The sequence below is a fragment of the Lagopus muta genome, chromosome 22 (genome assembly GCF_023343835.1).
Source record: "Lagopus muta isolate bLagMut1 chromosome 22, bLagMut1 primary, whole genome shotgun sequence".
Taxonomy (NCBI): Eukaryota; Metazoa; Chordata; class Aves; order Galliformes; family Phasianidae; genus Lagopus; species Lagopus muta.
In genome coordinates this window covers 2,926,333-2,953,681 of record NC_064454.1, presented here as the reverse complement: position 1 = coordinate 2,953,681, position 27,349 = coordinate 2,926,333, and the positions used below count along the sequence as shown (strand labels likewise).

The 27,349-nt window shown below is 47.9% G+C and overlaps 1 protein-coding gene across 12 annotated transcripts in view; it reads left to right on the top strand.

Annotated features, from left to right (window-relative positions):
* The window catches only part of GRAMD1B (GRAM domain containing 1B), an 82,371-nt gene that overhangs the window by 20,915 nt on the left and 34,107 nt on the right, over positions 1 to 27,349 (top strand). For 10 of the 12 annotated variants that reach the window (XM_048968646.1, XM_048968647.1, XM_048968651.1 and 7 more), the window contains one exon: positions 26,125 to 26,335. In XM_048968646.1, the coding sequence (XP_048824603.1) occupies positions 26,125 to 26,335 (211 nt within the window). Of the gene's footprint in view, positions 1 to 3,434; positions 3,603 to 19,501; positions 19,796 to 26,124; positions 26,336 to 27,349 lie in introns of those variants that run through there. The other 2 variants (XM_048968653.1, XM_048968654.1) reach the window with 2 other exon arrangements.

Genomic DNA, 27,349 nt, shown 5'->3' with positions numbered 1-27,349 from the left:
CATAGCAGGGGGTTGGGACTGGATGAGCATTGTGGTCTTTTCCAACCCAGGGCGTTCTGTGGTTCTGTGAGTGAAGCACTGCCAAACAGTAATGGCCGGTAGGATTTTTCAATAGTGGTCTCTGTGCTTTTAGTTCAACCTGGGCCCTGACTGCAGAGGTGGCACAGCGCTGGACACAAGCATTTAGTTCTTCTTTCATCCAAGGTGGGGATCAGAAAACAAAAAATCAGCTCAGTTTTGTGTATTACAGCCTCTTATAAAGGGTTTGTTGTTGCAGGTCAGGAAAATACCCATTCTTTTTTCTAACCCCCTTTTCCTGCTGCTCAGAATCCCTAAGTCTGTCCTTGGTTTGGGAAAGCTGGGCATGTTTTGATGTTGTTGCTGTATTTAGCGTGTGTATGCTGTTTGACTTCCTCATCCTGACCAGTGCTCCCCAAGGGGAGGCTGTGTCCATGGTGTTCTTGCTCTGGATCAGAAATCTCCCAAATGCTGCTGGCTGTAGGCCAGGATCCAAATTATCTTATTGAATCCCTATTGAAGTTGATGGGAATTCTGCTTGTGGGGAGGGACAGGGGATGAGTTGGACACTGTGTCTGTTTGTTGTGGTGGTAGTTGCTGTACATAGTAGTAATTATGTACACAGTACTTTGCAGCCAAAAAGATGGGATCCCTTTCCTGAACAACCAAAATTCTACTGCAGTAAGGAAATAATTTGCCTTAGATATTTTACAATGAGAAGGGAGATGATGAGCATCTGATTTTACATCCTGCATGAAGGGCAGTCCTCGGTGCAAATACCCACCTGGCTCCATGTAAATAGGTAGACTGCAAACAAATAGAAAGAAGAAAGAGGAGGTTGGACTGGGGCAAAATAATGCAAAATTGGAGTTGAGTGAGGGGGGGAAAAGGTGATGCAGTGATTGGTGTGTGAACGGGAGCTGAGAACAGAGCATGACACTGAACAAGATGTGGAGTTGTGATCTGGGTGCTGTGGTTAAGCATTGGAACTTTGGACCCCACTTCCTTCCTCAGCAGAAGGGCACTTCTCACTGTTTCCAGTCCACTGCTGTGAGATGTGAAGGAACCAGGATTTTGTGATGGTTAACACTGGCCGGATAGGTGCCCACTCTCAAACACTTCTGTTTTCAACCACTGCATTCATTCTTCTGAAACATCACAACAGACAGAAGTGAAAACTCATTTACGCTGCATTCTTATTTTCAGTTACCATTTTTGTTTTTTGCCATTCACGTGGAAAAAGTTTTTGCCCAAAAGAAGGAGATTTTTTTGAGGGCTCTTTTGCATGCAGGACATGATTATCAAAGATGATCTGTGTTCACATTGACACAACACACAGCCTGCCCTTGGAGCTTCTATATCACAACATGAGGAGCATCTCCTTGCAGTGCAGTCTCACATCAATGAGAAGACGCGCACAGCTTGCCCAGTTTCCAACCAGAGCTTTATGGCAGAGCCAGAACTGCTTTTGATCCCTGAAGGCCCCGGTTCTCACGATGCTCTTCTGCTTTCCCATTCTCCTGCTCTGTGGGATGGATGCTCAGGATGGAGTAGGTAGATAATTTATCTGGAATTCAGCTTGCTTGTGACTTCTAAGTATTCTTAGCATTGTGGAGGTGGGCAGGGTGGCTGCACGGAGCCTACCTCTCTTGATATGTACACGTGCTCTTTTGTTACCCTATTTAAATGTTAATATTCCTTGTTCCTCTTGAGTATCGCTTTGCAGATGAAGGAGAAAGGAAAGGGTTTGCCCATACAGTTCAAACTGCCACAGAGGGAGCAGCTCAAGGACTGTCCCCAGCATAGGTGACATAGGGTCACCTACGAGCATGGGGTTTGCTTTGGATGGTGACCTGCAGTCCTCTCTCCCTCAGGCTGCTGCTGTGAGCATTGCAGAGAGCAGACTGCAGCTGTGATGGAGATGGCAGCGCCTGCCAGTCTGCTCATACAGATACTTCCCACTTCTAAGTGATCTATTTCCTTTGATAATTTCCTAACCATCACATTACTCTATTTTTTAAAGTAAATGACTGCTTAGCTCTTAATACTTTTCTTGCCTGAGCTTTGATTTCTAAACATGTGACTGCAGCATTAGTCTGTCCCAGATTTGCCAAGCTTGCAGGTCTCCTGACCCATTTTACAGCATTGTGATTTGCTTCCCTCCTTGCAACCTGCGGGCCACAGATGTGCAGCATTTCATGGTGAGAAGCAGCTCTGGAGCTGAGCTGAGGCCAGGCAGCTCATATAGGATGGACCAAATGAGGGCTGAGATTTGAGTGTTTCTCCCATGTTGTTTGTGACATTTGGAAACGCATGTGTAAGTTGTCAGTGGGTTTTGTCTGGAAATAAAAAGGCATGCTGCAAAGCTCATGTTCCAAGCAAACTTTTAACTGCTTGAGAATGGAGTTTTATCTCAAACTCCTTTGCCTGGCATGGCTCTCCTGAGGCACTCACTTCTCCTCAGCCCTTTGCAGATGGGAGCAGAGGGCAGCTGTGGGCAGGATGCAGTTCCCCATTCATTGCTTCCTTCTGCAGAGAGCTCGGTATTAAATGCTGAAACAGAAAGTGCAACCTGTCACAAGCCTGGGGGAAGCCATCTGGATGGGGTTAGCATCGAATTGCTTTTTCCCTTTTACAATTCAACTTCTGAGAAAGGCTTCTCAGCATCACTCGTGTGCTTTCTGAAACTTCTGCCCCCTGCTGAGAATCCAGTTTCCTTTCAGCTGTGGGTTTTGAATGCCAGAAGCTATTTCTAGCTGAAATCAGAACTAGAACTTTGCTTCTGCTTGTGCTTTGGGGGCATCATTCAGGGGAAAAAAAAATAAGTCTGGTGCTGCTCTTGAGCGGGATGAGGTGGAGGTGAGGAGGAACGTTTGGTGCTTTGTGCAGGTTGATGTGCACGATGTGTCAGTGATTCCTGGCTACTCAGGCCCAATTTCACAGAAAGCTCTTTAAACCAGAAGTGAAGATCTCGTCCTCCCTGCTGCTACCCGGGGAGCTGAATGGAGCTCAGGCTGTTGCAGGTGGGGATTCTGTGTTGCAGCCATTAATAGCGGCGTCACCCCTGCACCGTGAGGTTTGTCATTCAAGGTGTCACGAAAAATCACCTCCCAAATACATCCTTCAGGCAACACCGCAGAACCCCGAAGCGTTAGGAGAAGGAAAGGAGGGAGCCGGTATTGGTAACGGGCGCTTCTCCCCCTTCTGCATCACTCGTCGCCCTGCAGCTCCGGCTCGCCCCGGCCACCACCGCCACCCCCCATCACAGGAGCAGAGCACAGAAGCGGAGCCCAGGCCGGTGCCGGGGGCGGGCCGTGCGGTGCCGCACATGCTCAGCAGGCGGCGGGGCGGTTCGGGAGCCGGCGGTGCGGCTGCGGGCGGCCCTGCGCCTCTCGGCCGCGCTCGGGGCGGGCGCCGGGGGCGGGAGGCGGCGGGGCCGCGCCGCTGGGGGGTTCGGTGGATGGAGCGCGGCGGCCGGCTCCGCTCCAATATGTCCTGGGAGCTGCGGAGCTGGCGGTGGGCACGCGAGGACGCGGGCAGCGGCTTCTCGTGACTGTACTGATGAAAGGCTTCAAGCTCGCCTGGTAAGCGGAGCCACGGGGGCGGGGGGAGCGCTCCCGAACGCCGCTCCGCCGCAGCAGCCCTGCGGGCATCCACCGAATCCGCGGTGCTTTTCCTCCTGCTCGGGCGTCTCCGTCTCTCTGCGCCGTCCTCTGCTCCGGGCATCTGCTGCCTCCGGGCCGCCGCTTCTCCTCCTCTGAGCGCTTTCTTCGGGGCTGTGCATGAATTTGCATCCCTGGATGCGCGCACATCGCATCCGCGCACCTGAGCGCCTGGAGCGCACGTATTGAGCTAGAGAAAAGAAAGCTTTTCCCCGAAGAAAGGTGGAGGATATGGCTTGCGTCCTGCGTGCGTGGAATGGCTTCTGCTAGGCTTGTCCTTTAAATAGCTGCTTTCGGGGATATACGCACCTTGTCGACATCTTTCCGTAAGGACGGCTGGGAGTTGGCAGCGCCCTGCAGGTACCGCGGCGCTCCGGAACGCCGTGATGCTCCGGGGGGTTCGGGGAAGCGAGCCGGGCTGCACCGGGGGGAGCGGAAGGGATGGGTGTGGAGGTGGAAGCTGGGTGTGTATCTGAAATGTTTGCCCGTAAACATTTTTATTGCGTTTTTAAGGTCGGTGTTCTACATACGTAGGGGATATACAGTGCAGTTATGCATACGGTGTGTCTAATAAAACTCGGCTAGCAGAGATCTGTATAAGATCTTGAGCATGTCAAAAGTACCCAGCTGCAGTAAATAGCCTTTGAATTACAAAGATGAGATCAATTTAATTACAACTTTATCAGATGGGAACGGTTCCATTATGGAATGATGGAATGTGACTTTGTAATTTGGATTGGAAATCACCGAGGGGATGACAGGAGCAATGAAGGCCTGTTTCTTAATCCTCTTCCTCTCTAATGGTAAAGGGAGTCATCATAGGGATAACGGCCTCTTGCTGAACTCTGCAGTTTCACATCAGTTTGAATTTAGTACTCTGAGATCCTTGCCCATAAAGTGTGAGAAAGCAGGAAAGTTATTTTTCGTTTGTTATTTTATTTATTGTGGTTATTTTTATTATTATTATTTTTGCTGTGGAAGAGAAGCAGTAGGGCACAGCAGTAGGAAGCATCCTGTGCTGGGCCCCAGGGGACGGGCTGGAGCCAGGGATGACTCAATAGGGCATCTCTTCTGATTTCTGTAATTTGGCCTTTTATTTAATTGCAGTTAGAGCCTTTAGAGTTTTCCTGCATGCGTACGACCATACATAAGGCAGAGTATACAAAAAGCATAGCCTGTGTAGCTTTTTTGTCCCCTTTTGCTGCTCTACGTGGTGTGCAGTTGGGCTGATGAGTTGCATAATAGCTGAGCGTACTACTGGGTAAAGCTGAGCATGTGTTAGAAATGCCATGATGGTGTGGATCTGCAATAACATGGCACCCTGCTGCATTCGGCTCAGCCCATCCGTGAGCAGCACCGGCCGTTCCTGTTAGTTGTGTAACTGGAGCACTTTTGCACGCTCAGTTCTATCGCAACGCTTATCATGATTAACATGGAAGCCAATCTGTTAATTTTGTCAGGCTTCAGAGGTGAGCAGGCGGTGCTGGGGAGGAGCAGGAGCTGGGCTGGGGGCATTCCAGCACTACTGAAATGGTCGTGGTGCTTTAGCAGGTGATGCTCTTTCCTCTGAGCTGTGTGTGCCCAGCACTTGTGGCCAGCTGCTGGGTGCACAGTGCTGCCCTGGGGCTGTGTGGGCAGCAGGGAGCTGTGCAAACGGCCTATGCTGTTCCCTGGGAATGCTTAGAGAGTGCTGCCCAAACCCCAGCACCCCCTTCATCTTCCTCAGAATCCCAAGAGAAACAGGTGAGCTGTTCTGATGGCTCACCGTGTTTAAGAAAAGCCCGCAACGTTTTGAATCTCTGCAGCAGTCGTTATGTTCCTCCTCAAGGACGTCTGTGTTTGCACACAGTTTTATTTACTTTATTGTTCAGCATTATCCAGGCACTAAAGGGGGTGTTAAGGATGCTGTTTAAGTCCTGGGTCACCTATGTGGATGTGCGTGTCTCTGCTGGGCTGGTCAGTGTGGTTCCAGGAGCACAGACCTAAAGAGAGACCCCAGAGTTCTCTGCTGCTCATCAGATGTGCCTTGGATACATCCACACAGGTCAGATGGCCTCAAATATTCATAATAAGCTTGCTTTGCAGGCTTAGCATTTGTCTCGAGTGGAAAAAAAAGCGCCTCAAACACGGTTTGGTCCTTGCTTTAGAAGCAGGGATTCCAACTTGAGGTGGCACTGCTGGGGTTAATGCAGATTTCCGCATGGAACAGTTCTGAAAGGACACATGATTTCTTTCTGTACCAGGAAGGGCAGCAGCACGGGGACAGCAGGGACAGAGTGCTGTCAGCAGGAGCTGCCCTCCCTGACCACGAGGATGTGCACCCGCCTGCCTTCAGCCCAGCCCTTGGTTTGGTGCTCCTGCTCTGCTCAGGATGCTGCAGGGCATTTTCTCGGAGTGTCTTTGGCCACCTCAGTGTCGCAGGGGGAGCATTGGTTTGGCACAGGACCACGTGCTGAGCCCTGAGACGATGTCATGCATTTTTTTGCAGCCTTAATTTGGCCCAAAATGATCTCATCACCATCTGGTGTCGTGTCAGAGCTGCGTGCTGTCGAGTCACTGGGCTGTCACAGCACACTGCAGCACGGCACAGTCCTGCTGTGTAACCATCGCAGCTTCGTGACATCGCAGTGTGACAGCATGGTGTCCATGCAAGGCCATGGAGTACCAGCACTGTGTCTCACTGTTGCAGTCCAGCATCCTGTTATCCAAAATGATCCTGCAGTTCCCCGGTGCCTCATTACCACCCCACAACATGCATTTGTCTCATTGAGGCCCCATGTCCTGGTTTGGTGAGTTGTCTTTGTGTCACAGTGTGCTGCTTTAATGCTGTGAGAGGACTTGTGTTTTTTCTCCTCTTCAGTCCCAGGCATTGCTGCTTGCTGCTGCTGTGCTCCCTTCCTCAGGCTTCTGGGCCGAAGCAAATGACTGAAGAAGTCTTGCAAGGACCAAAGCAAGCTGGCAGCTGAGCTCCGCATCCCATAAATAGGATGCTGAGCAAAGCTCTTCTACCTCCTTGTCTTGTTCCTCTTGCATGGCTCGTTTGTTGATGGGGGTATTTCTCAGCCTCAGGACCCACTGTATGGAACTTAAGGAGAAAATAAAGGCCAAAGGCTCTGCCTAAAAATAAGCCTGCAATTCATTTTTCTCCAAGTGCCTGTGAGTGAGAAAAAAACTGTGAATGTTCCAACACCCTACTTATGTGAAGGAAGGATCTATTATATAGTTGTGGGGGTGGGATGGGAACTAGGTAGGGTTACAGAACAGCAGAGCTAAAATTAGCCCTTGTTTGATGTCAGGGAGCAGGGAAGATTAACGTGGGGTGATTTCAGTGAGGCGTGCTGTAAGGCAGCGACTGCAGGATTCTTTTGCATGCAGAGCTGGTCAGAGGCACCTGCCCTTGCAGAGGGTCCTAACAGGGTCTCAGGGCCACAGGTATTTAGGAGAGCAGTGAGGGGTTCTACCAGCATCACACTATTCCTGTGTAGCTTTATCCTTTTGGTCCAGCCTTGCAAACTCTTCCAAGCCTGAAATAACAGGGAAAGCAGAAATCATAGAATCCTGTGATTCTGTGAATGCGATATAGAGGATGTGGACTTGCTGTAATGCAGTGAAGTGACACGTGTGGGTGTGTGGTGTCCAGGATTCACACTTCCTTAATTACGCAGTGAAACAGTGATGAGGCGTAAATAATTTTTAGCTTCACCTCCACGCTGCAGAGAGTTAAAGAGCTGCCCTGGGCAGTGGAAATGAACTTAGTTCTGTTGCATTGCAAATGAAAGATGGATTTTAAAACTGGTCCTTGCTCGGATTTGTTGGAGGAGGGGAGCAAAAGAGTTCAGCTGAAATTACATAATTGTGCAGTTGTGCGTATTGTGTTTGACCTTCCTGCTAGGAGTTAAAGTGTTATTTGTGTCAGTGTGCCCAGTGTTAACCAGGTCTTTTTGCCTCCACATCTTTTTTTTTATTATCCCTGTGCTTTTTGTTCAAAAGGAATAGAATAGAGACAGACAATCCTCCCCTCACAGCCATCAAAGATGACCCACATACGTGTAAGTTCTGAATGGGGCTCTGCCATTTGGAAATGAGGTGCTTCCCCTCTTTACACCTTCTGCACACGGATCTGGGGAGTCAGAATGTTCCCATTTGCTGTGATGTAGTGGGAAGAAGGAACCATATTGGTGGGTCAGTCTGCATGATGTTCTGCATCCAATATTCTGGGTATTTGGCTGAACCTCTGACAGGTAGCTCTCTGCTTTCTCGCTTAACAGGAATAAATGTTACAACGTTGTGTCAAATGGCTGAAAGAACTTGCAATGGTGTTGCTAGATTAATTTTGTAAATGGTTTCACGGAACGATCAAGCGATTAGCAGCAGGTTTTGTGCTAATTTCTCTGGGCTTTTAGGGAGTGGGAAGCGATAGCAAGCAGCTGGGAGCCCAGGCCAAGCGTGCTGATGGGAAGGGAAAACCTCGCATGCAATTCGCATGGCCAGGCTGTGCTCAGCAGCAGTAACAGCCACAAATAGAACCGAGATCGGCTCATTTCCAGTTTTTGTCCTGGGCCGCACTTTGAATTAATACCTTCAGTGCTAATATGGTATGCAGTACAATCAAAGGGACTTCTTTAGTTCAGAATGAACAAAAAAATACAGTGGAAGTAGACTGCGTGAAGAAAAACTGAGTCATTGTGAGCCCCGTGGTCTGAGATTTGGTTTGCTCTGGTTCTGTGTGATGGCAGACGTGCAGAACTCCCCTTTGGTGTTATTTTGTTTGCAGCGGGGTTTGCTTTCGGCATCAGATTTTGACTCCAAATGAGACGAACAGCCAACGTTTTGTTCTGTAATGTACATGTGGTGATGGAGAGCTCAGTGAGCACAGCGTGACGTACACTGTGGCAGCGCAGAGCTGTGCTGCCGGCCTCCAGCATCCGTCCCCCAAATTTCTCCTTGGGCTGCAGATTATCTTGACTGATTGAATCCCAATCATTTGCGTCCTTCTAAAATTGCCTTCTCTGCTTATCGGATGGTAAAATCACCTTGCTGGCAACGTAGTCCTTCAACAGCCTCACAAATGTCAAGTGAAGGGCAAACTGCTTGGAGCCGTCCTGCAGTCCTGCAGTCACTGCTTGCTCAGAGCTGAGAGCAGTGAGGCTGCAACGTGGCTCCTCCTGAGGTTCCTCTCCTTGGGTAAAAGCATGAAAAGAGGTAAATACAATGAAGAAGTGGTTGTGGATGAGATTTATCGGGAACTGGTTATCTCTGTCAAGGCATAAATTGGAGTGGAGGCTCTGCTTGTGCTGTTTAACTGCTGGGCACCTTCCAATGAGAAGCAAGGCCCAGGCTACAGGAGCTGGGAATTGGAAGAGATCATTTATGCCAGTTTAGTGCCAAGGTCTGTCCACATAGGCCACAATCTTGCCTCTGTGCTGCTTTCTCTGTCTGCAGAATGGGGGATGCCAGTGCTTTCTCTTCTCCCTTGTGCTCCCTCCTGCTGAAGCCATTTGGTATTTGTATGTGCAGGAAGGGGATGGAGAACATCGTTCAGCAGTGTGTGTGTGATTCACCCCACGTGTATCAATGGTTCTATTCAAGTAAACAGAAACACTCACATGTTTTAACTTTTTGCTCAATCAGGGCTGTTCTGTTCAATAAGTGGGCAAGGTCAAAGCTTGAAAGAGCCAACCATTGCCATCAGAGATCTTGTGGCACATTACACAAGAGTCAGCATCCCGGTCAAGATCTCTTTTGGTTGATCACTTTTGCCAACTGAAAGTTCCCTTGGGAGCAGAGCTCCTCAATCCCAACTCCAAGCTCACCATACATTCCTTTGCTGTGTTTAGCAGCTCTGTGCTTGTTCTTGAGTCTTCCTTTGCTTGTTGCTCATTTCAGTCCTGGTTGTAAAGTGTAGCTCAGTATCAGACTGCTGTTATGTTTATAATTGATGCTTACTATGCACAGTAACCGTTAATTTTCAGTATTTTGAGTCTGGAAAAGTAAATTATATAAATTGAGATGTAATAGCAGTAATACTATCCAAGCATAAAATAAGCAAGTTCAGAAAAGGGTACTTGAGACCAAAACAAACGCTGTGCATAAGTTTGTTGCTTTTCCTTCTGCTACTCTTTCAGAGCCACATGCTCAGTGCACGATGGTGGAATGTTCTCTAAGCTTCTCCTTTACTGGAGTTTTCCCTTTGGCCAGCTTTGGGTCCATGCTGGTGGTTACATTTCACTTTGTGCAGTGGTTTGCTCTCCATAACCATTTCTCTTGGACAGAACGCTCTCTGTGGTTAGCCAAGGGGCCTGACAATGGATGTTCTGCTTTCTGTTTGCAAACATGGGATGTGAAGCGCTGCCATCCCCCTTGGGTGGAGTCACAGCCACTCTATGCACGTGGCAAGGGAGCAGAGATGGAAGGATGTTTTTTGGTGGCAGGGTTTTGGTATTTTGGGAGATTTTAAACCACTTGGAATCTCAGGTTTGGATGAATGTGGTTTTGCCACACCTAACTGTGGAACTGGAAGGAGAAAAATGGAGAACACGAGTTGAGTGGAAATGATGTAGGAGAAAAGAAGGAGGTGTGCAGTCAGGAGTAGCAAAAATGTGATTATGTAAAAAAAAAAATCTATACATTCACGTGATATAAGGCACCAAATTAGCTGTGGGGGGAGGAGAGAAAACAACTTGTTTACCTTTGGTGTAGAGAACAGTTCTCTCTTTAACTAGATGTATTCTTTAAATGAAATACTAAGCAAACAAGCCTGGGTTTAAATGATGGCAAGAAGAGAATCCAAGGATTCCAGGGGAGTCGTTTGGAAGCTGTACACAAGTGAGGGATGGTGCATGAAGTGCTGTGAATTAAAAGGTTTGCTCTGGGGACAGGCATTTTAGAAAGCCTGGAAAGATAGGGCTGTAATTTTGGTGTCTCTCTGACCCGTTAGGAATAGAAATAAAGCAGCTATGCAGTTCTGAAAGAAGCATCCTTTGTTCATGAGGAAATTGGGTTGTGGGTTTGCAGCCCTCGGTACTGCAGTTTGTTTTGTTCAGATCTGTCAGTAATTAAGAAGCAGTGTGGGGATGTGGTGGCCTTCAATCTGATGTATGTTTTAAGAATGAGGTTTGGGAGGTGAACTGCTGCTTAGCTGTAGGCCTTGGAGGATGGTATGTGTGTGTCTCAGCTGCAGCTCAGGGACTCTGGCCAGCATTCAGTGGCTGTTTCAAAGCAATGAAACTGCGTCATCAGTTCAGATACACGCAATATTGTTTTTTCAAGCTTTTTTCCCTTTGACTCTGGTGAGATTCTTTTTGAGGACGGGTCATAGCAGGAGTGGTTTTGGAGATGGATCTGAAATTGTGTTGTTTTTTTTTGTAGTGAGAAGGTTTTGCAAATAGCTCTTCACCATGCAGAGAGAGATTGATGTACAAGAGCCAGTGTGAGTCCTGAGGACTTCCAGCCACTACAGGCCATGCAGGCAAAGGGTAGAGAAAATGAAATGATAATAACCTTGGTTTGCAGATGAGCCAGCCTACCACATCACTGCCATTTCTCATAGCTGACATGGCCAGAGTTGCAAGCTGAACCCACATTGCCCAAAAGCAGCCTGTGTCTTCTTCACAATTAAAAACACTGTATGATTGTAAGGATATTTGTTCTTTCAAGGTTCACAGTCTTAAATACATCAGATGTAAGCTTTGCAGGTGATTCACTAACACAGAGTAACTCTAAATTGTGATGCTCAAAGATCTGTAACACTGATCCAGCTGAACGTAAACGTTTAAGGAGACTCACAGTGCTAATCAACAGCAGCAACCAAAAAGTTATTGGGTCGGGCTGCTGCCTGTTAGGAAAGTGATGAGAAGCAGAATGGAGAGAGAGAAAAGGACTTGATAGAATTGAGTCATTGATCTGTGCCCCTGACAGTGCCACGTGGTTCCCTGTTTTGCCCTTATTAATGGTTACCTAATGCTATTTATGAGCATGGCTTTACCACTTCTCTCATTCTCCTGACTGCAGTGATTTGCCTTCAGCCTCGTTTTTTCTCCCCTCGATTTAGTTTCATCTCATTGCTCATTGTTATAAAATCTTTTAATATAGCTGCTCTTTCTCCGTGGCATTTGCATTCCTTAAATATTTGTTGACTGCTTTGCTTTGTTTAACCTTCAAGTGTCTTTTCATAAATGAGCCTCATGAATAATGTGATGTTTTTGTTGCTTTCCTTTGAGCTTATTCCTGTACAGGAATGTGGAGCTGTGCTGATTCTTTGCTTTCTCAGTTGCTTGGCTTGATGTACATGCTTTGCTGTTGCCTTTATAATGCCTGTATGGACTAGGAACAAAATAAAGGACTGGGGGAGGATAGCTATCTTCATGCTTTGCCCGGAAGAGAAGCAATCACAGCCTGTTTATTTTTCTTATGAGACAGGCTTTCATATACATTTATTTATAGACATTTATATGTATGTTTATATATGCTTTCAGTATGACTCACGTTGTTACCTTCTGTGTTTTATAACCTTTCTGGCCTTTCCTAGAGCTTATATTTGGAAACACCCCTGTGTTGAGGGCAAGTGTTTCTCCTGCAGCTGGCTGTGCTGCCTGCTGATGTCTCAGGGAAGCAGAAAGCTTGGGCTGTGCCTGGTGGGGTAAGGGGCTGCCCAGCACCCAGGGTCTGCAAGGTGAACTCCAGCTGTCTGTGGGAGTGATGGTGTGTTCAGACAAGAACGGCTTGTGGAAGTGAGGGGAGGTGAATCTAGAGGTATTTAGGATGCTCAGATCAGTGCTGACTGCTCCTTTGTTGTCATAGGAGTCCTCCCTGCATTTCAGAGCACTGGGATATTTGCTAAAAAGCACAGCTCACACGTGGCGTGGGATGCCAGGGATGTGCAGTGAGGAAACTGACATCTGCAGCTGTGGCCAGCAGAGAGAGCAAGGAGCAGGCAGGGTTAAGGAAGCCCTGCTGATGTGGGATATGAGCATTCTTAAAGAGACAGTGGGTGCATTTCTTTTCAGTGGGCAGCAGCCAGTTGAGATGCCAGGGCTGGTGGCACGTTGCAAAGAAGGCTTTGTTTCAGCTATGCCGGGCTGCTATCAGAGCAGGGAATCTTTATGTCAACCACTTTTTGAGAACACAGAATGCATCGGAGCAGGGAGAAGCTCGCGTGCTGTAATGGTCTGTCCCTCAGCAGAACTGCTGCTGTCTGCAGTTTAAAAGGTTTCAGAATTGGAGAGCAGAGGAGCAGGGAAGACACGGTGCAGTGCCTCGGGAAAAGCGATGCGATAACAGGCTATGCAAGCAGTTAGCTCTTCATTGCTCACCTCCCCAGCAGGCAGCAGGACTCTCCCAGTGGATGCAGGTTTCTGTGTGTTTGAACGTGTGCAGAGGTCTGGCGGTTCCTTGGGAAGATGTCCTGACGCAGTGCGGGGCTGGGATGGGGCACAGGGGGTTGCCAGGAAAGTGGAAGCTGGGATGTAAGGGTGTGGGGTGTGGGGGAGAAGCTGGGCAAGGCTCAGAGAGAGCAGCGCGTCCATGCTGTGCAAGAGTAAGGGCTGCACTGAGTAACTGCTCAGTGGGTTTCTGGGTGAGGCCAGCAGGATTACAGGAATCTCAGCCCATCCCTGAAGGAAAGGGTCATACAAGGTTAAGAAAGTCAATTAGTGAGAGTGGGGATGGATCCATTGTGTCTGAATGGGCGGCTGGAGAGAAGATCGCTGGTGGTTCAGGGGGGTCTGAAAGCAGTGATTGGTGGAGGCTTTCAAAGGCTGATTTTGGCTGGAATAAAGAGATTTGAGCAGCCCCGAAAAACGGAGCAGCTGCTGTAACTGCAGCTGTACGACAGGATGGAGAAGCGAATGTTGCACCAGGCAGTGCTAAAGAAAAAGATGACACCCTTGTAGTGCCCTTTTCCCTTTAAACAAATGTACTCATGGGTCAGGGCTGTTCCTGTGCAGTGAAGTGTGGGGCAGGGAGCAGAGAGGACTGCAGCAGTGGGGCATGGCTGTACCAGGAGGCTGGTTGTAGCCCGCCGCTGGCACCGAGCAGCTGATGCACATTCTGCTCTCTCCAATGGCAGCTATTGAAGCTTTACCCAGATGGCAGGGAGTTCTCCCTTTGTGCTCGGCTTGCCTAAGGGCAGTGTACATAAGGGTTGCTTCCCTGCTATTTGGAGCAAGAGTGGATGTGGCTTTCTCATGTTGAGTGATGTCCAAAGGATGGGATTGGTGTGCTTTGGGTTTGAGGTGATGTTTCGCTGCTGCTTTTCTTATGTTGATCTAAATACAACTGAAAATACAGTGGTGTGTGATGTTTACCTCCATCCTGAAGGGGTAAGAGAAGAAACACGCAGATTACAGAGGCAGTTTTGTAATGATCCTGCAGGAGCTTGTCATTAATGGCTGATCTCCTGTTTCTACTGCTATTTATCTGTGTGTATGAGATTATTACTGTGGTTAACCCGTTGTTTTGCTTTTCCCTTCATCCTCTCTTAAACTTGGCACGCTTCCTGCACCCAGGATGCCCTCAGACCTTGCAGTTGAAGCTATCTCCTTGAGCACAGCGAGGTTTGGACCGAGCACAGCCTGCTGTCCCCATGCCCTTCACTGCAGGGTTGAAGGCTGGCACTGCCAGCTCCTCGAGGTGAGGGCTCTGTCTGTCTGCAAGCTGCCCAGACCTCAGCACAGTGCTAACAGAGAAATGCAGGTGTTACATTTAGTGCTCGAGCTGTGAGAGTTCTGCTGTTGTTATTGATGGGCTGGTTAATTTTCATTTCCAAGCACACCGACTGCTGTATGCATTATCTGTCAGTGCAGCATGAGTGCTTCTGGAGAAAAACATGCAACAGCTTATCATCAGTGCATGGGGCAGAGCATGTGATGGCTTCAGAGGCAAAAAGGAGATGGGCTTAATATCAAACAAAAATTGGCAAGGAACATAAATACAGAGCAGTGTAGGCGAGGCTTACAGGAATGAACTTTTTAAGAAGTGCATTGCTTTTATACTTGCCTACAGTTTGAAAAAGTTCAGTATTTCAAGTGTTTTGAATGGTTGTCCCTTCACTGAGATGCTTCAGTCCATTCTGCAGGTGATCAGCATATACAGGAGTGTGTCAATGAAAGTTTTCATCCAAGTATTTGTGAAGTTACAGTTCTGCCTTTGATAACACACAAACCATCAGAAGTTCAGAATTTGGCATGGGAAGAGATGGTGCAGTGTAATAGCTGCATAATGTAGAATATAAATATCTTCTGTCACATCAGGAATTGGTGCACTCTTGCAAATACACAGTTTGCAAATAATTTTTGGAAGGTATCATTAGAAATTGAGGGCAGGCTGTGGGAGGTCAGCTTAGGCAGCCTTTTCCACTGCGTCATCCCAAACCAGTGGGTTCCAGGCTGGAGCTGTTGCCTCTGTGTGTTGAGTTGGGTATTTGCTTTTTTCTGTCTATTTGTCCTTACCAGGATGCCATGCCAGGGAGGGATGTGATTCACAGAATCACAGAATGGCCTGGGTTGGAAGGGACCTCAAGGATCTTGAATCTCCAGCCCTCCTGCAATACACAGGGCCACCAAACTCCACATTTAATACTAGACCAGACTGTCAGGGGCCCCATCCAACCTGGCCTTGAACACCTCCAGGGACAGGGCATCCACAGCCTCTGTTTTGGTTTCAGTGCATAGAGCAGTGTTGGGCCTATGGAGAGACATGGGCTGATTTTCCTTTTGCTGTCCCTCCTCCTCATTTTCAGATACTGCACTGATTTAAAGAGGGTTACAAGTGCATATAATAGTTTATGAAAGCATCACTGCAGAGTTGTGGGGCAGTTCCACATGTGATAGCAGTGGTTGATGATAAAACTGCATGGAAAGATCCTGGGCACACTAAAGTCACTTGTACCCTTTGAAGGAGACTCCAGCCCTCCCTCACATGCCTTACCCCTTGGTGCTGTCCCTCACTCCCCACACACTGTCATGACATCTGTCGTGATGTCATCATGTCACCTTTCCTGCTCTGAGCTCTCCGTGTGCAGTTTGGAGCATGGTGCAATCCCGACAGGTAGGACTGTGTTTCCTGGGTGAGGTAGGATCTGCTGCTGTGAATGCCTTGAATTGTGTGTGGTTCCTTTTGTGCAATTAAGGAGAGCTAATTAGCTCCTTTTAGTGCAGTCTCCTTGCAGAGGTAGCTGACCTCTTGTTAATCCTGGATTAAGTTCTTAGTAAGAACTGGCTCTTTGTGTGTCCCAGTTAAGATGTTGACACTTTGTTCTCTTTCTCCTTGTTCTCCTCCTCCCCCCTCAGCCTTCCCATGCCTTTGAGCACATGAATGCCTCTTTCCTCCCCTATGCTGGAGGAACCCATGTGCTCTTAGGAGCCATCGCATCCATGAAAACGTTGTCAGTTCTGAGTACTCCAACAAGATTTGGACGTGTTCTGGTACCCGTCTGGGAGCCCTTTTTTTTTCTTTTTTGCAAAAGGAGGAGGAAGAGTTCTGGAAATTCTCTTTATTGCTTAACAGAGTGAGAATACTGGGGTTTGAAGTGCAGCACCCACTTTGCGTGCTGTTCTGTGGGCAGAAAGCAGCCAACACGACTGCACGTCCCAGTCACAGAGTAGAGGGTGTGATGGAGAAACGCAGTTTCTGTGCTGCAACAGTGACGCGAGCAAAACTTTAATTACCATCCAAATAAGTCAGCTACCCATTAACAGTAATCTTACTTGCAGATCCTGAGGTTGTAGCGCTCTGCTGAGGATCCCCTGAGGACAAGCATTCTGAGATGCCTGCTGTGCCTTGCTGCAGCTGACAGCAGTGCTGTGGGAGTGTAACTGTCCTTGGTTCTGTTCTGAACTCAGCTGAAGATTTGACCTGTTGGGTGAAACTCACTCAGTGGCTTTCGGTTTGTCAAAAAAGGTCGTTAAAAATGAGCAAGGAATTGTTGGGGAAGGAGCAGTGAGAGATCTTACCTGTTTTCGCGCGTTGCAGACAGATTTGTTTCATTCCTGTTGCTGGTGCGGATTGCACAGAGAGCACAATTGCTTCCCTTGGATGCAGAGTGCACCTCAAATCCACCCCTTCCTCTGTAGACCTTGTGTGTTCAGACTGTCTCTTGTGCATCCATTGTCAGCCTTGGACTTTAATTACATGACCAGTGCATCGTTTTCCCTCACCTGAGGTTCAGTGTGCATTAACATACTTGAGTTTCGGCTGGGCAGTGCTGTCTGGTGTGCATGCTTGGAACCAGAGCTCCTTGCTGTTGTGGGAGCTTCCACCCCACTGTGGGGCTCACTAGTGTGGTGTTGGGGCAGTGGTGTGAGGCCGTGCTGTGAGAAGGTCAGCAGTCAAGGCCTCCCCAATCCGACCTCACAGGAAATCATGTGCTGATGCTTGACTTGGTTTTCTGACACCATGGCAAGAGGTGAGAGCATGATGTGCAGGCAGAACTGGTCAATGTAAATGAGTTCTGCAACTTGAACTGAATAGGAACTGGTAGCTTAAGAAAACTTTAAGAGCTTCCTTAAAGGGCATAAAGGGCGTGAAGATCCTCTTCCCAGTGCACTGTTACCAGAACATTTCAACAAGCTGTCTTCATAGTGACATGAATGCTGCTCCAGAGAGCCAGAAACATACCAGTATGTTTCTCCCTCTGTTGAGTTCTTGGTTGAATTTCGAAGAATCTAATCAAGTTCTTAAAGCACTTGAGTTATCATGTGATTTTTTTTGAGTTACCCATAACTTTGCCTTCTGCACACCACCCGAGCAAAGCCAAAGAAGCTTTTCTTCAGGTAAGCCTTGCATTTTTACAACTGCTCTTATGGTGCTTTTAGAAACCAAGACGAATCTTTCATCTTGCCTGATGTCTCTCTGAAGAATGGGAAGGTCTTAACCTCAGGTGCTGGACCTATCTTGCCACTTTATGACCTGCTTTGAGCCTTGATGTGCTCTTCATGCATGATCTTGAATGTCATACAGAAATAAACAATAAAGATTCACAGACAGAAACAGAATGGGGTCATTCAGCTGCCTGCTTTGAAGTATAAGACTTGCCCAAACTGATTTTTATTTGAGGTACAGAACAGAATTTAGAAAAGCATGGAACCTTTCTTGGTACTGTTTTTCAAAGGAGGATAAGCTAGCCTTGAATTAAGTGCAGTTTTTAGTGCTGTTACTTCTAAAAATGCATCTCTTTCATCTTGGCAGTTTGCTTTGCTGCAGCCAGGGCAGACTTGCAGAGTTGGAGTCTGAATTCAGACATTAATGGGTGAAGTGGCAGTTAGCTCTTGTGGTGTTTTGGATTATTTTTGGTGCTCTTTGTAAATCTTAGGTGATTGTGAACATGTAATTATTTGAGAAACATCACTGTCTTGTTTTAGCAGAAGTTTTTCTTGTAAGTAGGGATAAACCCTTGAAAACACAACCTGAATGAATGCGTACTGATGGAATTAGGGGAGTAAAACCAGGTTTGCTTTCATTAAATTAGGTTTTGTGAGCCAGTAGTATGTTTGGGAGGTTGTTGTGTTTTGGTGCTGGTGATGGGCAGCGTTGTAATGGGAAAAGCTGTAGAAGGAAGCATGTCCACAAGAAGGATGTCACAAAATTAGCATTGAGCTGATGGTTGTCTTAATGATACACAATGCATTTGTTAGAACAATGGCTTATGCACAGGGAAGGGATGTGCACGTATGTGCATTCTTTCAGTAATGGTAAAAAATGCTGTTATTGTTCTGCTATCCTAATCTGAGTAGGTGTATGATGAGAGTGTTTTTCAATTTAAAACCATGCACAGCATTTGAATTGCATGGGGGCACGTGGGCTGGTGCAGATCATTGATTCATAGGAGCAAAGCACCTCCTGCTCCCACGGCTCTTGGTTATAGTGAGGTGCTGGATGATCAGCCTTTGGGAGAGGCGGTCTGTTGGGACGTTAGTGCTGAAAGTGGTGACTGATTCTGAAGAGAAAATTGTCAGCCCTGTTTCAGTGGCTGGAGTGGATGAAATACAACACAAGGAAGCGGAGGGCAGAGCAGTGCATATTTACATCACTTAAGGAGCAGTGGGAGCAGTGCATCTCCATGGGGTCATTTGCAGCATCTAAATTTGGCTGCAGATGCCTTGCTTAGGTAGTCTGAATCATGCTCTGGAGTTGCCTTCCTGGCTCGATTGACACCACAGGGAACTCTTACAGCAAACATCCCTGATAGGTGATGAGAAGGAATGCGTTTTTAAACCACTGTGGCCAAACTGGTGCAGCATCTTTGGCCTGAAGGTGCCTGGGAGCAGGTGTGTGTCCTCCAGACACCTCACTGACGCTACAAAGTCACCATCTTCCCATGATACAACTCTTAAAAATCCCCAGGCCTGTTTATACATGGCTAGGCATGAAAAATTAAACCTCATTAGCTTTGTGGATGGAGTGAGCTAAATTGAGTTGAGGTCACCTTAATTCGGAATGTGTCCTCACGGTGTTTCATTCAGTTTAGATAATCCACTTTGCCTGTTAATTAGGGTTTAATTTTCCTGACTGTTCTTGTATTGACATGCTTGCAGGTTTTGAAACTTTCTCCTGCACATAGGACTGGATGGGTGTGTGCACAGGGAGGATGAAGGGATATATTTTTTTAACCTGCAGGATCTTCACTCACAGGCTTTGCCAAACTCGACGAAGGGCACCCAGAAATGCCAAGATTGTAATCGGGGGCCGTTGGGAAAAATCCCGGGAGCTCCCCCCCTCCCCCTTCTGGTGGGCAGGGATGGATCCCCAGGCATTAAGGGGCTCGCGTTATGTAAAGCGGCAGCCCACAGGCTGTGTGCATGCGCACGCGTGTGTGCGGGTGTGAAAAAGCCGGCGGTGCGGGGAGCGGCACCCGGCATCACCAGCAGCACAAAGAGAGGAGCGGGGGGAGCGAGAGGCCGAACCATGGCAGGAGCCCGGGCAGCGTGTGGGGAGGCCAGGAGAGAGGGTTGGGGGTGTCCGTGAAGGACCCCTGCTCCTGTCCCCTCAGCACGGGCTCGGCGATGGTGCTGGAGGTGAGCTGCCTCCCCCCCAGCGCTCTGCTCCCACCACATGCGAGTGAATGAATGAATGAATTCTTAGCTGCTCCGCGCCGCGCTCCGGTCCCTAATGGCTACCAGGTTAGTGTTCCTCTCCTGTTCCGTTGCCAGTGTCTCTCTTCCTCTCTCTCTCTGCCTGTGTGTGCAGTCTGTCGGCTCCGAACGTGTGTATGTGTGCATATATGTGTGTGAAAGATGGAGCCCGAGGGCTGCGTGTGCCACGCTGGGCACAGGTTTGCTGAGCAAATCTACCGTCCGAGACGTACGCTTTCCAGGCAGATTAAATCTGGAGTCCATGTTGGTTGCCATTGCTGCTGCTCCTTTCTGTTCGGGGGACTTGAAAGCAGACAGCGTGACATCATGTTGCAGAGATGCTTCTTTTCTTTCCCCTTCCCCAGCCCGATTCCTTTCTCCCTTATTCTCCCCCATACGTGCGCCCTACCTCTCCTGCAGCAGAATTGCCAGAGCAGCCTTTTTGATTGTTTGAAACAACGAGGATCAAATCTGATTGTTGTTTGCAGCTTTCTCTCCCCGCACCCCTCCTGCTTTTTCCGTCACGCTGGTTGCCCACCCCCACCTCCCACCCCCACCACCAAGGGACAGCGCTGCTCGCTGGGCAGTGGGAGGCCGGAGGGGCTGAGCCCACTGTCTGGCCCCACAGCAACTCACCGGAGGCAGCAGCTGCAGGAAGATGGTGTTTTTGTTTGCCCATGTGCTCCCATGCTTTTAAAAGCTCTCAGAGCATGTATGCTGCTGTCTCAGTTCTGCTTTGCATTCCTCTCAGCGTTGATGTATTTGCAGAGACAGGGATAGACAGGATTTGTTTTGTGCTGCTCCATCCTCCAAACACTATACAGGTGGCTGTTTATTTATTTTTTGGCAGGGGATAGCAATAGGAAACAAGGGCTCATTGCACTGTGCAAATCTAGGGACAGTGAGAATGTGATGAATACCTATTCCTTAAAAATACTACTTTCCTTAGATTGTTGATGATTAGCATCATCCTGTCCATTGTGGAAATTACTGATTCAGTATGGAGAATATATACCTGTGTCTTTGCTCTGTAAGTCACGTGCATGTTCAGGACAACCCCTTTTGAAGCTGGTAGATTTACTATGGAGCTCCTGACTTTGTCTCAGTAGAGTAGAAGGAAGTTTTAAGCTAAAGTGCAATAATTCTTCATGCCCAACTGCTCATGCCACTGAACACCAGAAAGCTGGATGAAGCAAGAGAATATACCACGTGGGGACAAGGCTGAAACAGGTCCTGAGGACAAAAGACTGTATGTGAGTGATGGTTTTCTGCCCTTGGCCCTCTCTATTTTTAACTTTCAGCTGGACAGTGCTGCTGCACGTTTAGAGCAAAGGAGGATGGAGGCATGGAGGATGTCGGGATGAGGGGGTGGGAGGATGTTGCATTGTTGTTTTTAGAACGGTAAAATGGTGAAGCGCTGAGGGATGAGGGAAATAAACCAATTTGGTCAGGGTTGAAGATCAGAGAATCTTTCATTAATCCCTGGAAGCTAATGGTGATGTCTGGCAGGAGTGAGTGGGAGGATGTAAAACTCCAGCTTTGTCTTCCAGTCTTGAGATGCATGGTGTTTCTGTACACCTGCACCTTGTAGCTGGCAAAGCATGATGTGAGGCTTTGTTAGATGAGTAATTTGTGATTTATAAAACTCTTGCTGTGTGACTGGATTACATTCAGGAGGATTCTACCTGTGCTGGGAATAAAGGCCTCTGTCAGCTTTGCTGAGGTTATGGTGTGAGGCGGGCTGGAAGGAATAAGGTTTGTGCTCTCCTTGAGGTAACACAGGAACCATCCAAAAACCAGTCTGGGTGTTGATCATTAACTATTGAGTGCATTATTGCATTTTTTTAAACTCTGTGTTGAGAAGATGTGCAGGGCATTGAAGGCAATGTCAGATATTGCAGTTCCTGCTGTTAATTACAGCAGAGCCATTGCGATGGGAAGGAGAGGAAACAAAGCCCCTACCATTAACCCTTCTGGAGGTACAGCTGGGGCTGTGGCAGGGCTGGGGGTGAAGCAGGCACACAGTGAGCTTCACAGGGATATGGAAGTCTTACTTTGCATCATTTTGCGTTGTTCTCCCTTTACTGCTGCCCAAAATTCATCTTATTATTCATCCCACTTTGTTCCAGGTGGTTTGCCTCCCTTCAGAGCAGATGTAACTATTAATTTGTGGGTGATTAAGCGGTTTAGAATATAATTTATAACACATTTTTGGTTCTCTGCAGATGAATGGTCCTCTCTAGCATATGCCTGTATCAGACATTATTGTTGAGATCTCTCTTGTTCTATTTAGAAAACACATTCTGACTTTTTCTTGGGAAATTGAGGATTGTTTCAAGAGCAGTACAGTGGGAATTTCCATATGATATGAGATCATTGGATTTGCTAGTCTGTCTCCAGTGGTAACCAGTATCAGATTCAGAGAAAGACAATGGCAATGTTAATAATGCATTTGACCAACCTCATGGTGCTGTATGTGTGCTGAAGGCGAATTCCTTCCTAACGCCTGCAGTGATTTGCTGCTCCCCTGAAGCACAGTAATTGCATTAATTTTATCTCGTCAATAGGTAAACGTGCTGTTGAATTTCATAGGAGGAGGAAACTATTCTGTGAACTTTCAAAATAATCTCGGAAATGTTTGGACATGGCTAAAAAATAACTGCTTAAAAAGCATGCAGAAAGTATACTCTAAGTATTGTTTTTAAAGCAATTGTCATGCAACACTGCTTAGTGTCTGCATAGCTCTATAGTTGTCTCTCCTAATGCTTTAATGCTTTCTTTGTATCTTTTTTGCTGGGAGATGCAATGTAAGCATAGCGTTCTGTTATTGCCTTTAGGGCAAGGGATGCATGGAGGGTTTCGTTTTCAGATGATCAATCCGTGTAGGTTGGTGATGACCAAAAGTTGCTGCCATCTGCTTGCTGCTTGGTGGGCTGCATAATGAGTTTCTGAACCTCATCTTTTTCCAGTGATGTCAGACTGTATCAGTGAAAAGCATTTTTGTGGGCGTCTAATTAACCCCCTTGCTGTCTGCTGCTGAAGAGAATTAACTCTTTTTGTCAGACAGCCAGGCTTGAGGTGCCTTCTTGACCTTGTGTTATTTCCTGCTCTTTTTGAGGCTTTACCAGCACACCTGTTTTGTGTGAGGATATCCTTCGTCCTTGAAAGCATGTAAGCACAGGCCTGACTTTGTTTGCAGCCTAGATTTCATTGGGCCTCTACACAGAGCTAAATGCCTGCCTAAGTTCTTTGCTTCTTCACAGATGTAGCACTCAGCACTGTGCAGAATGAAGCCTGACGATTGCAGTGCTGCCCGTTGCCCCGTTTGGGGCCCCTGTTGCATGCTGACAGGTGGGTGCCCTGGGCTGCGGGGGGAGCATGCAACTTCTGCACCTCTGTTCTGGCAAAGCAAGTTCCTCTGGGAAACATGGCGATGGTGGTGGAGGCTGCAATTAGCTTTCCGGATCAGGACTTTCTTCAGGAAGTCTGAGGGGGTTAGAAATATGCAGCAGGAAATGGTGTCACCAATCTGCGTCTGCCTTCTGGGAAGCTGGTGGTGGCAGGGAGCTGTGCGAGTGAAGCTGCCCCTTGTTCCCACAAGCTGCCCTCCTTCCAAATCCTTCAGTACCCTCCTAACACAGCGATTACGACCGGCTGAGTTCTAGTTCACGTTCTGCAGCTGCAAGATTGAAATGGATTTGCGTTGCGTCCTCTTAATCCCAGCTGATCGCTACCTGCGAGGAGCCCAGCACTGTGCCCACAGCATGGCTGTACCTCATGACTCCTGCATGAGGCAGTGGGCAGAAGCCCTTCAGCAGGTGCATACAGCCCATGGGGGGCTGTGTTGGCTGGGGGTTGCACCCAGGAGCAACAAGGGGCTGCTTCCTGGGGGGGCTTGTTGGTGTTCCGTCCCTTGCTCGGTCTGTTGCATCTGCTGAAGGCTGCCCTGCAGCGGTGTGTGTGAGAGCCCTGAATGCTCTCTGCTCAATTAGTTCTGCAAAGCATTATGTATTACTATTATTTTTTTTTATTATTATTATTATTGTCAAAGTGGGTCAAGTTGTTTTGGCGTTTCAGGCGCCCGATTCCTGGTTCAATTGCAGGCCTCGGTCACTATGGCAACTGCAGCAAGCGTTCGTCATGGCTGTGCCTTGGGCCGGGTTCAAACTTGGGGCTGCAGCAGCAGTGGCGGCAGAGAAGGTTTTGAGGGGCTTGGGACAGAGGGCTGCCGGTTTGTGGGGCTGTGCAGAGAGCTGATTTAGTTTTTTAGGGCACACAGAAGATGCTCAGTGAGTGGAAAGCAAATTCCGAGGCCAATCTGCTCTCAGAGGTTCCTTTTGGCAGAGCTGGCACTGGCACAGGCAGGGCACGCCGAGCTGGGTGAGCAGCCATGCGCCAGCTGCTGTGGAGCTTGGTTGCTCAAGCATGGCCAAAAAAATCCACTGGAGGAGCTCTGCAAGTCCTTGAGCCATCAGCATGAGCTGGCCGTCTCAGCCACACACTGCCTGGGCTAGGCATGCTGCAAGCAGCCTTAAAGCACACGAGAGAGAGCTGAGAATGTGTTTTTCATGTCTGTGTGAGTGTGCATAGAAATGAGTATTAATTTATTGCAGCCCACAGGAGGCAAAGTCTGTCTCATTTGTCATTTGATTACATTTTGTCAGGTTTCATCTGCGTTTCACGTGTGCATGATGCTTCTCTGCCCAGCTTTTCATCTGGTTACCCTATGCTTTACTTTAGAAACAGACAGAATTCGGTGCTCTGCCATCATTGTAATGAGCAGAGCCTTGGCTGAATGTGACCTGGTCTTTATAATAGAGTTACTTGAAGTTGAAACTCAAAGTGAAACCTGTGTGTGAGCTCCCATGAGCTGAAAATGAAAAGGAGGTGGTGTGTGAGGAGCTCAAGTTCTGTTGGGCTGCAGCAGAAAATGAGGATGTCTGTTCAGAGCAATCCAGCACGGTGATACGTGATTCAGGAACGCTCGATTCAAATTCCTCTCTTGTAATTCAGGGGACTCTCGAATCAGTTTGCGTTGAGTCGAGCATGCTGAGGCAAGATTGAGGAAATTTGCTGTAATGCCAGATAAGCAATTACACAGCGTGAACAGGAGCAATACAGCCTCAGAATCTGGAATTATTAATAAGCATAGGAATGGCAATTTGAAACCATTTCCGTCTCTGGAAGCACTTCTAATGAAGTGCAGGATGCAGGGCCCTTTGCACAACATCTTGTGCATGTAGCTGGTGATTGTGGCTGATGGACTTAGATGCAGCTGTGTTGGGTTGTTAAAAAAATCGTAATTGGTGCTTCTTAAATTGAACAGGAAAGGTAGCAGTGGGAGGGCAGAGTGAGTGCAATGCCCATTTGACTTGGGTCAGCTGAAAGTCTGGAAAGAAATCTGGTACTTTAGTATGTTTTAATAAGTCAAAAAGATGGTAGTGTTTTGACTTCATGATTTACCTGAACTGCTGCTGGTGCTGCAGCGTAGAATAGGTGTGGTGTTTGGAGGAATCTGCCAGGAAAAAAGGCATCAGAGAGAAGGAACAGGAGGGGAATCTGAGTTTTCCTGTCTTACACTGGGATTGCTGCTCAGCTCTGTGTAAATACAGAACTGGCTTTCTACTTTAGGTGTTGAGGCATTGGCGGAAGGTATGGGATGAGAAGTTCCACTCCCCTTAACGATTCACTGTTTCTGTGAATCTCTTTCCTTTTCTGCTTTTATGTTTTCAAGTCGTGAAAGCTTTTATGTTCCTGTGAACCGTTTTCATGTTAACTCTGACTGGTGTGGGAAAAGGATGGTTTGGTGCAGGAAATCATGACTGCATCATCTGTGAGTGATGGCACACCCCCTTCCGTCCCCCCGCAGTGCCCCAGGGGGTTTGGTGAACTTTAATAGAGCATTTCCTAAAAGATAAGGTTCCTTTTTTTGTGCACGCTGTTGGGAAGGAGCACTCCTGCTGAAATAAAAAATAGAGGGGTAGGGTGAGAGTGCTGGCATCTCCCTTATTCTTGAGCACAAGTTGAGGTTTTGTTAGCTCAGCTCATTGGTTTCAAGTCTCAGAGCCTACAGGACAAAATGAGTTCATTTTCCCCTGTCTTCTCTGTGAATAGATCAGTGGAAGAGTGGGTGGAAAAAGACACTGACAGGCAGCTGAAGTTCCAGTCGTTCTCAGTGAATGACACCTGTCTGCTGCCTCACTTTACTGGGGGAGATCAGTCCCAAGTGTGGCAGTGGGTGCGTGGCTTTGGGCAGCTTTATCTGCTGTGATACTGGAGAAAACCTCTGGGTAAAGCTTCGCCTCAAGGGACAGTGAAGCATTTGCTTTCTCTTGGAGCAGAAAGTTGACATCTGTGCTCTGTGTTTCTGTTTGCAGTACTGCCAGTAACTCAAACCGCAGCACGCCTGCCTGCTCCCCCATCCTGCGCAAACGCTCCCGGTCCCCAACACCGCAGGACTCCCAAGGAGACACCATGGTGGAAAAAGGCTCAGACCACTCGTCAGACAAATCCCCTTCCACGCCGGAGCAGGGTGTACAGCGGAGCTGTTCCTCTCAGTCAGGCCGCAGCGGGGCCAAGAACTCCAAGGTAAGGAGCGAGCAAATAACTGCAGTCAAGATGCACACGCATCTGCTGCTCTAAGCTCTGTAATGTGGTGCACTGGCTTTGTCCAGTGCCATCTTTTTTATTTACCTCTGGCTAACCCTTCTTCCTCCCCCAGCATGATTCTAAAAACTCTAACTGGAGGCCATCTGGGGAGGTCAGACCTACCCTCTGTCATCCTTTCATTGAACTCAGCCCATGAATTGCTGATGGCTTGGACTGTGGCTCAAAACTGGCTTTTGTAGGCTAATCATTTTGCAGTCAGGGCCCTGTTTTCTTGGCAGGCTCTGTGCTTTTGAATTAGACCTTGAAAATCAGCTGTTGCAATTGCTCTTTATCAATTAGATCACAAAGGGTCATGGAACACATGAAGATTCCTCTGTGCAGACAGCTTGTAAAAAGCCCACGCATCTCTCCAGTCCTGGCCATTTCACTTGGCCATGTTGAGTCCATGTTGAGATGAGGTTCAGACTGCACAGAATCAGTTTGCTAGTCCTCTGCACGGTGTGTCTTAATGGTACAATATTACAGGTGTCTGATAAACTCCATGGAAGTCTTGGACAGATGATACTTTTCCTCAGGAAGGGCTCTGTCTTTTGGTAGTACTGGAGCCAACATCAGCCGTGTCTTTGCTGTACTGGAAGGATGAGGGTTTCAGGTGTAGGGACTCCTGATTTTCTGTGAGCAGTGGGATTTGGTGAAGCAGATGGGTGCTGTGGGAACCAAGAGTAACCTTTGATAGTAACGCTGACGTCAGTGGTGTAGGAGCTGCCAGGAGCATTTGCATTTTACTCATTTTGCAAAGTGAAATATTTCACCTTGAACCACTCCGCAGTGTCACAGATGACTGTATGGCATAGATGTTGGCTTGTGGGAAATGAGCTGTTGGGTCCTTTGCCTAGCTTATTGCAGGATTGTGTCATGTGCATAAATAGTCTTCATCCACTCCTCTTGGTATTCACCATCAGCAGAAGAAACAGGATCCACTGGCCCACACTC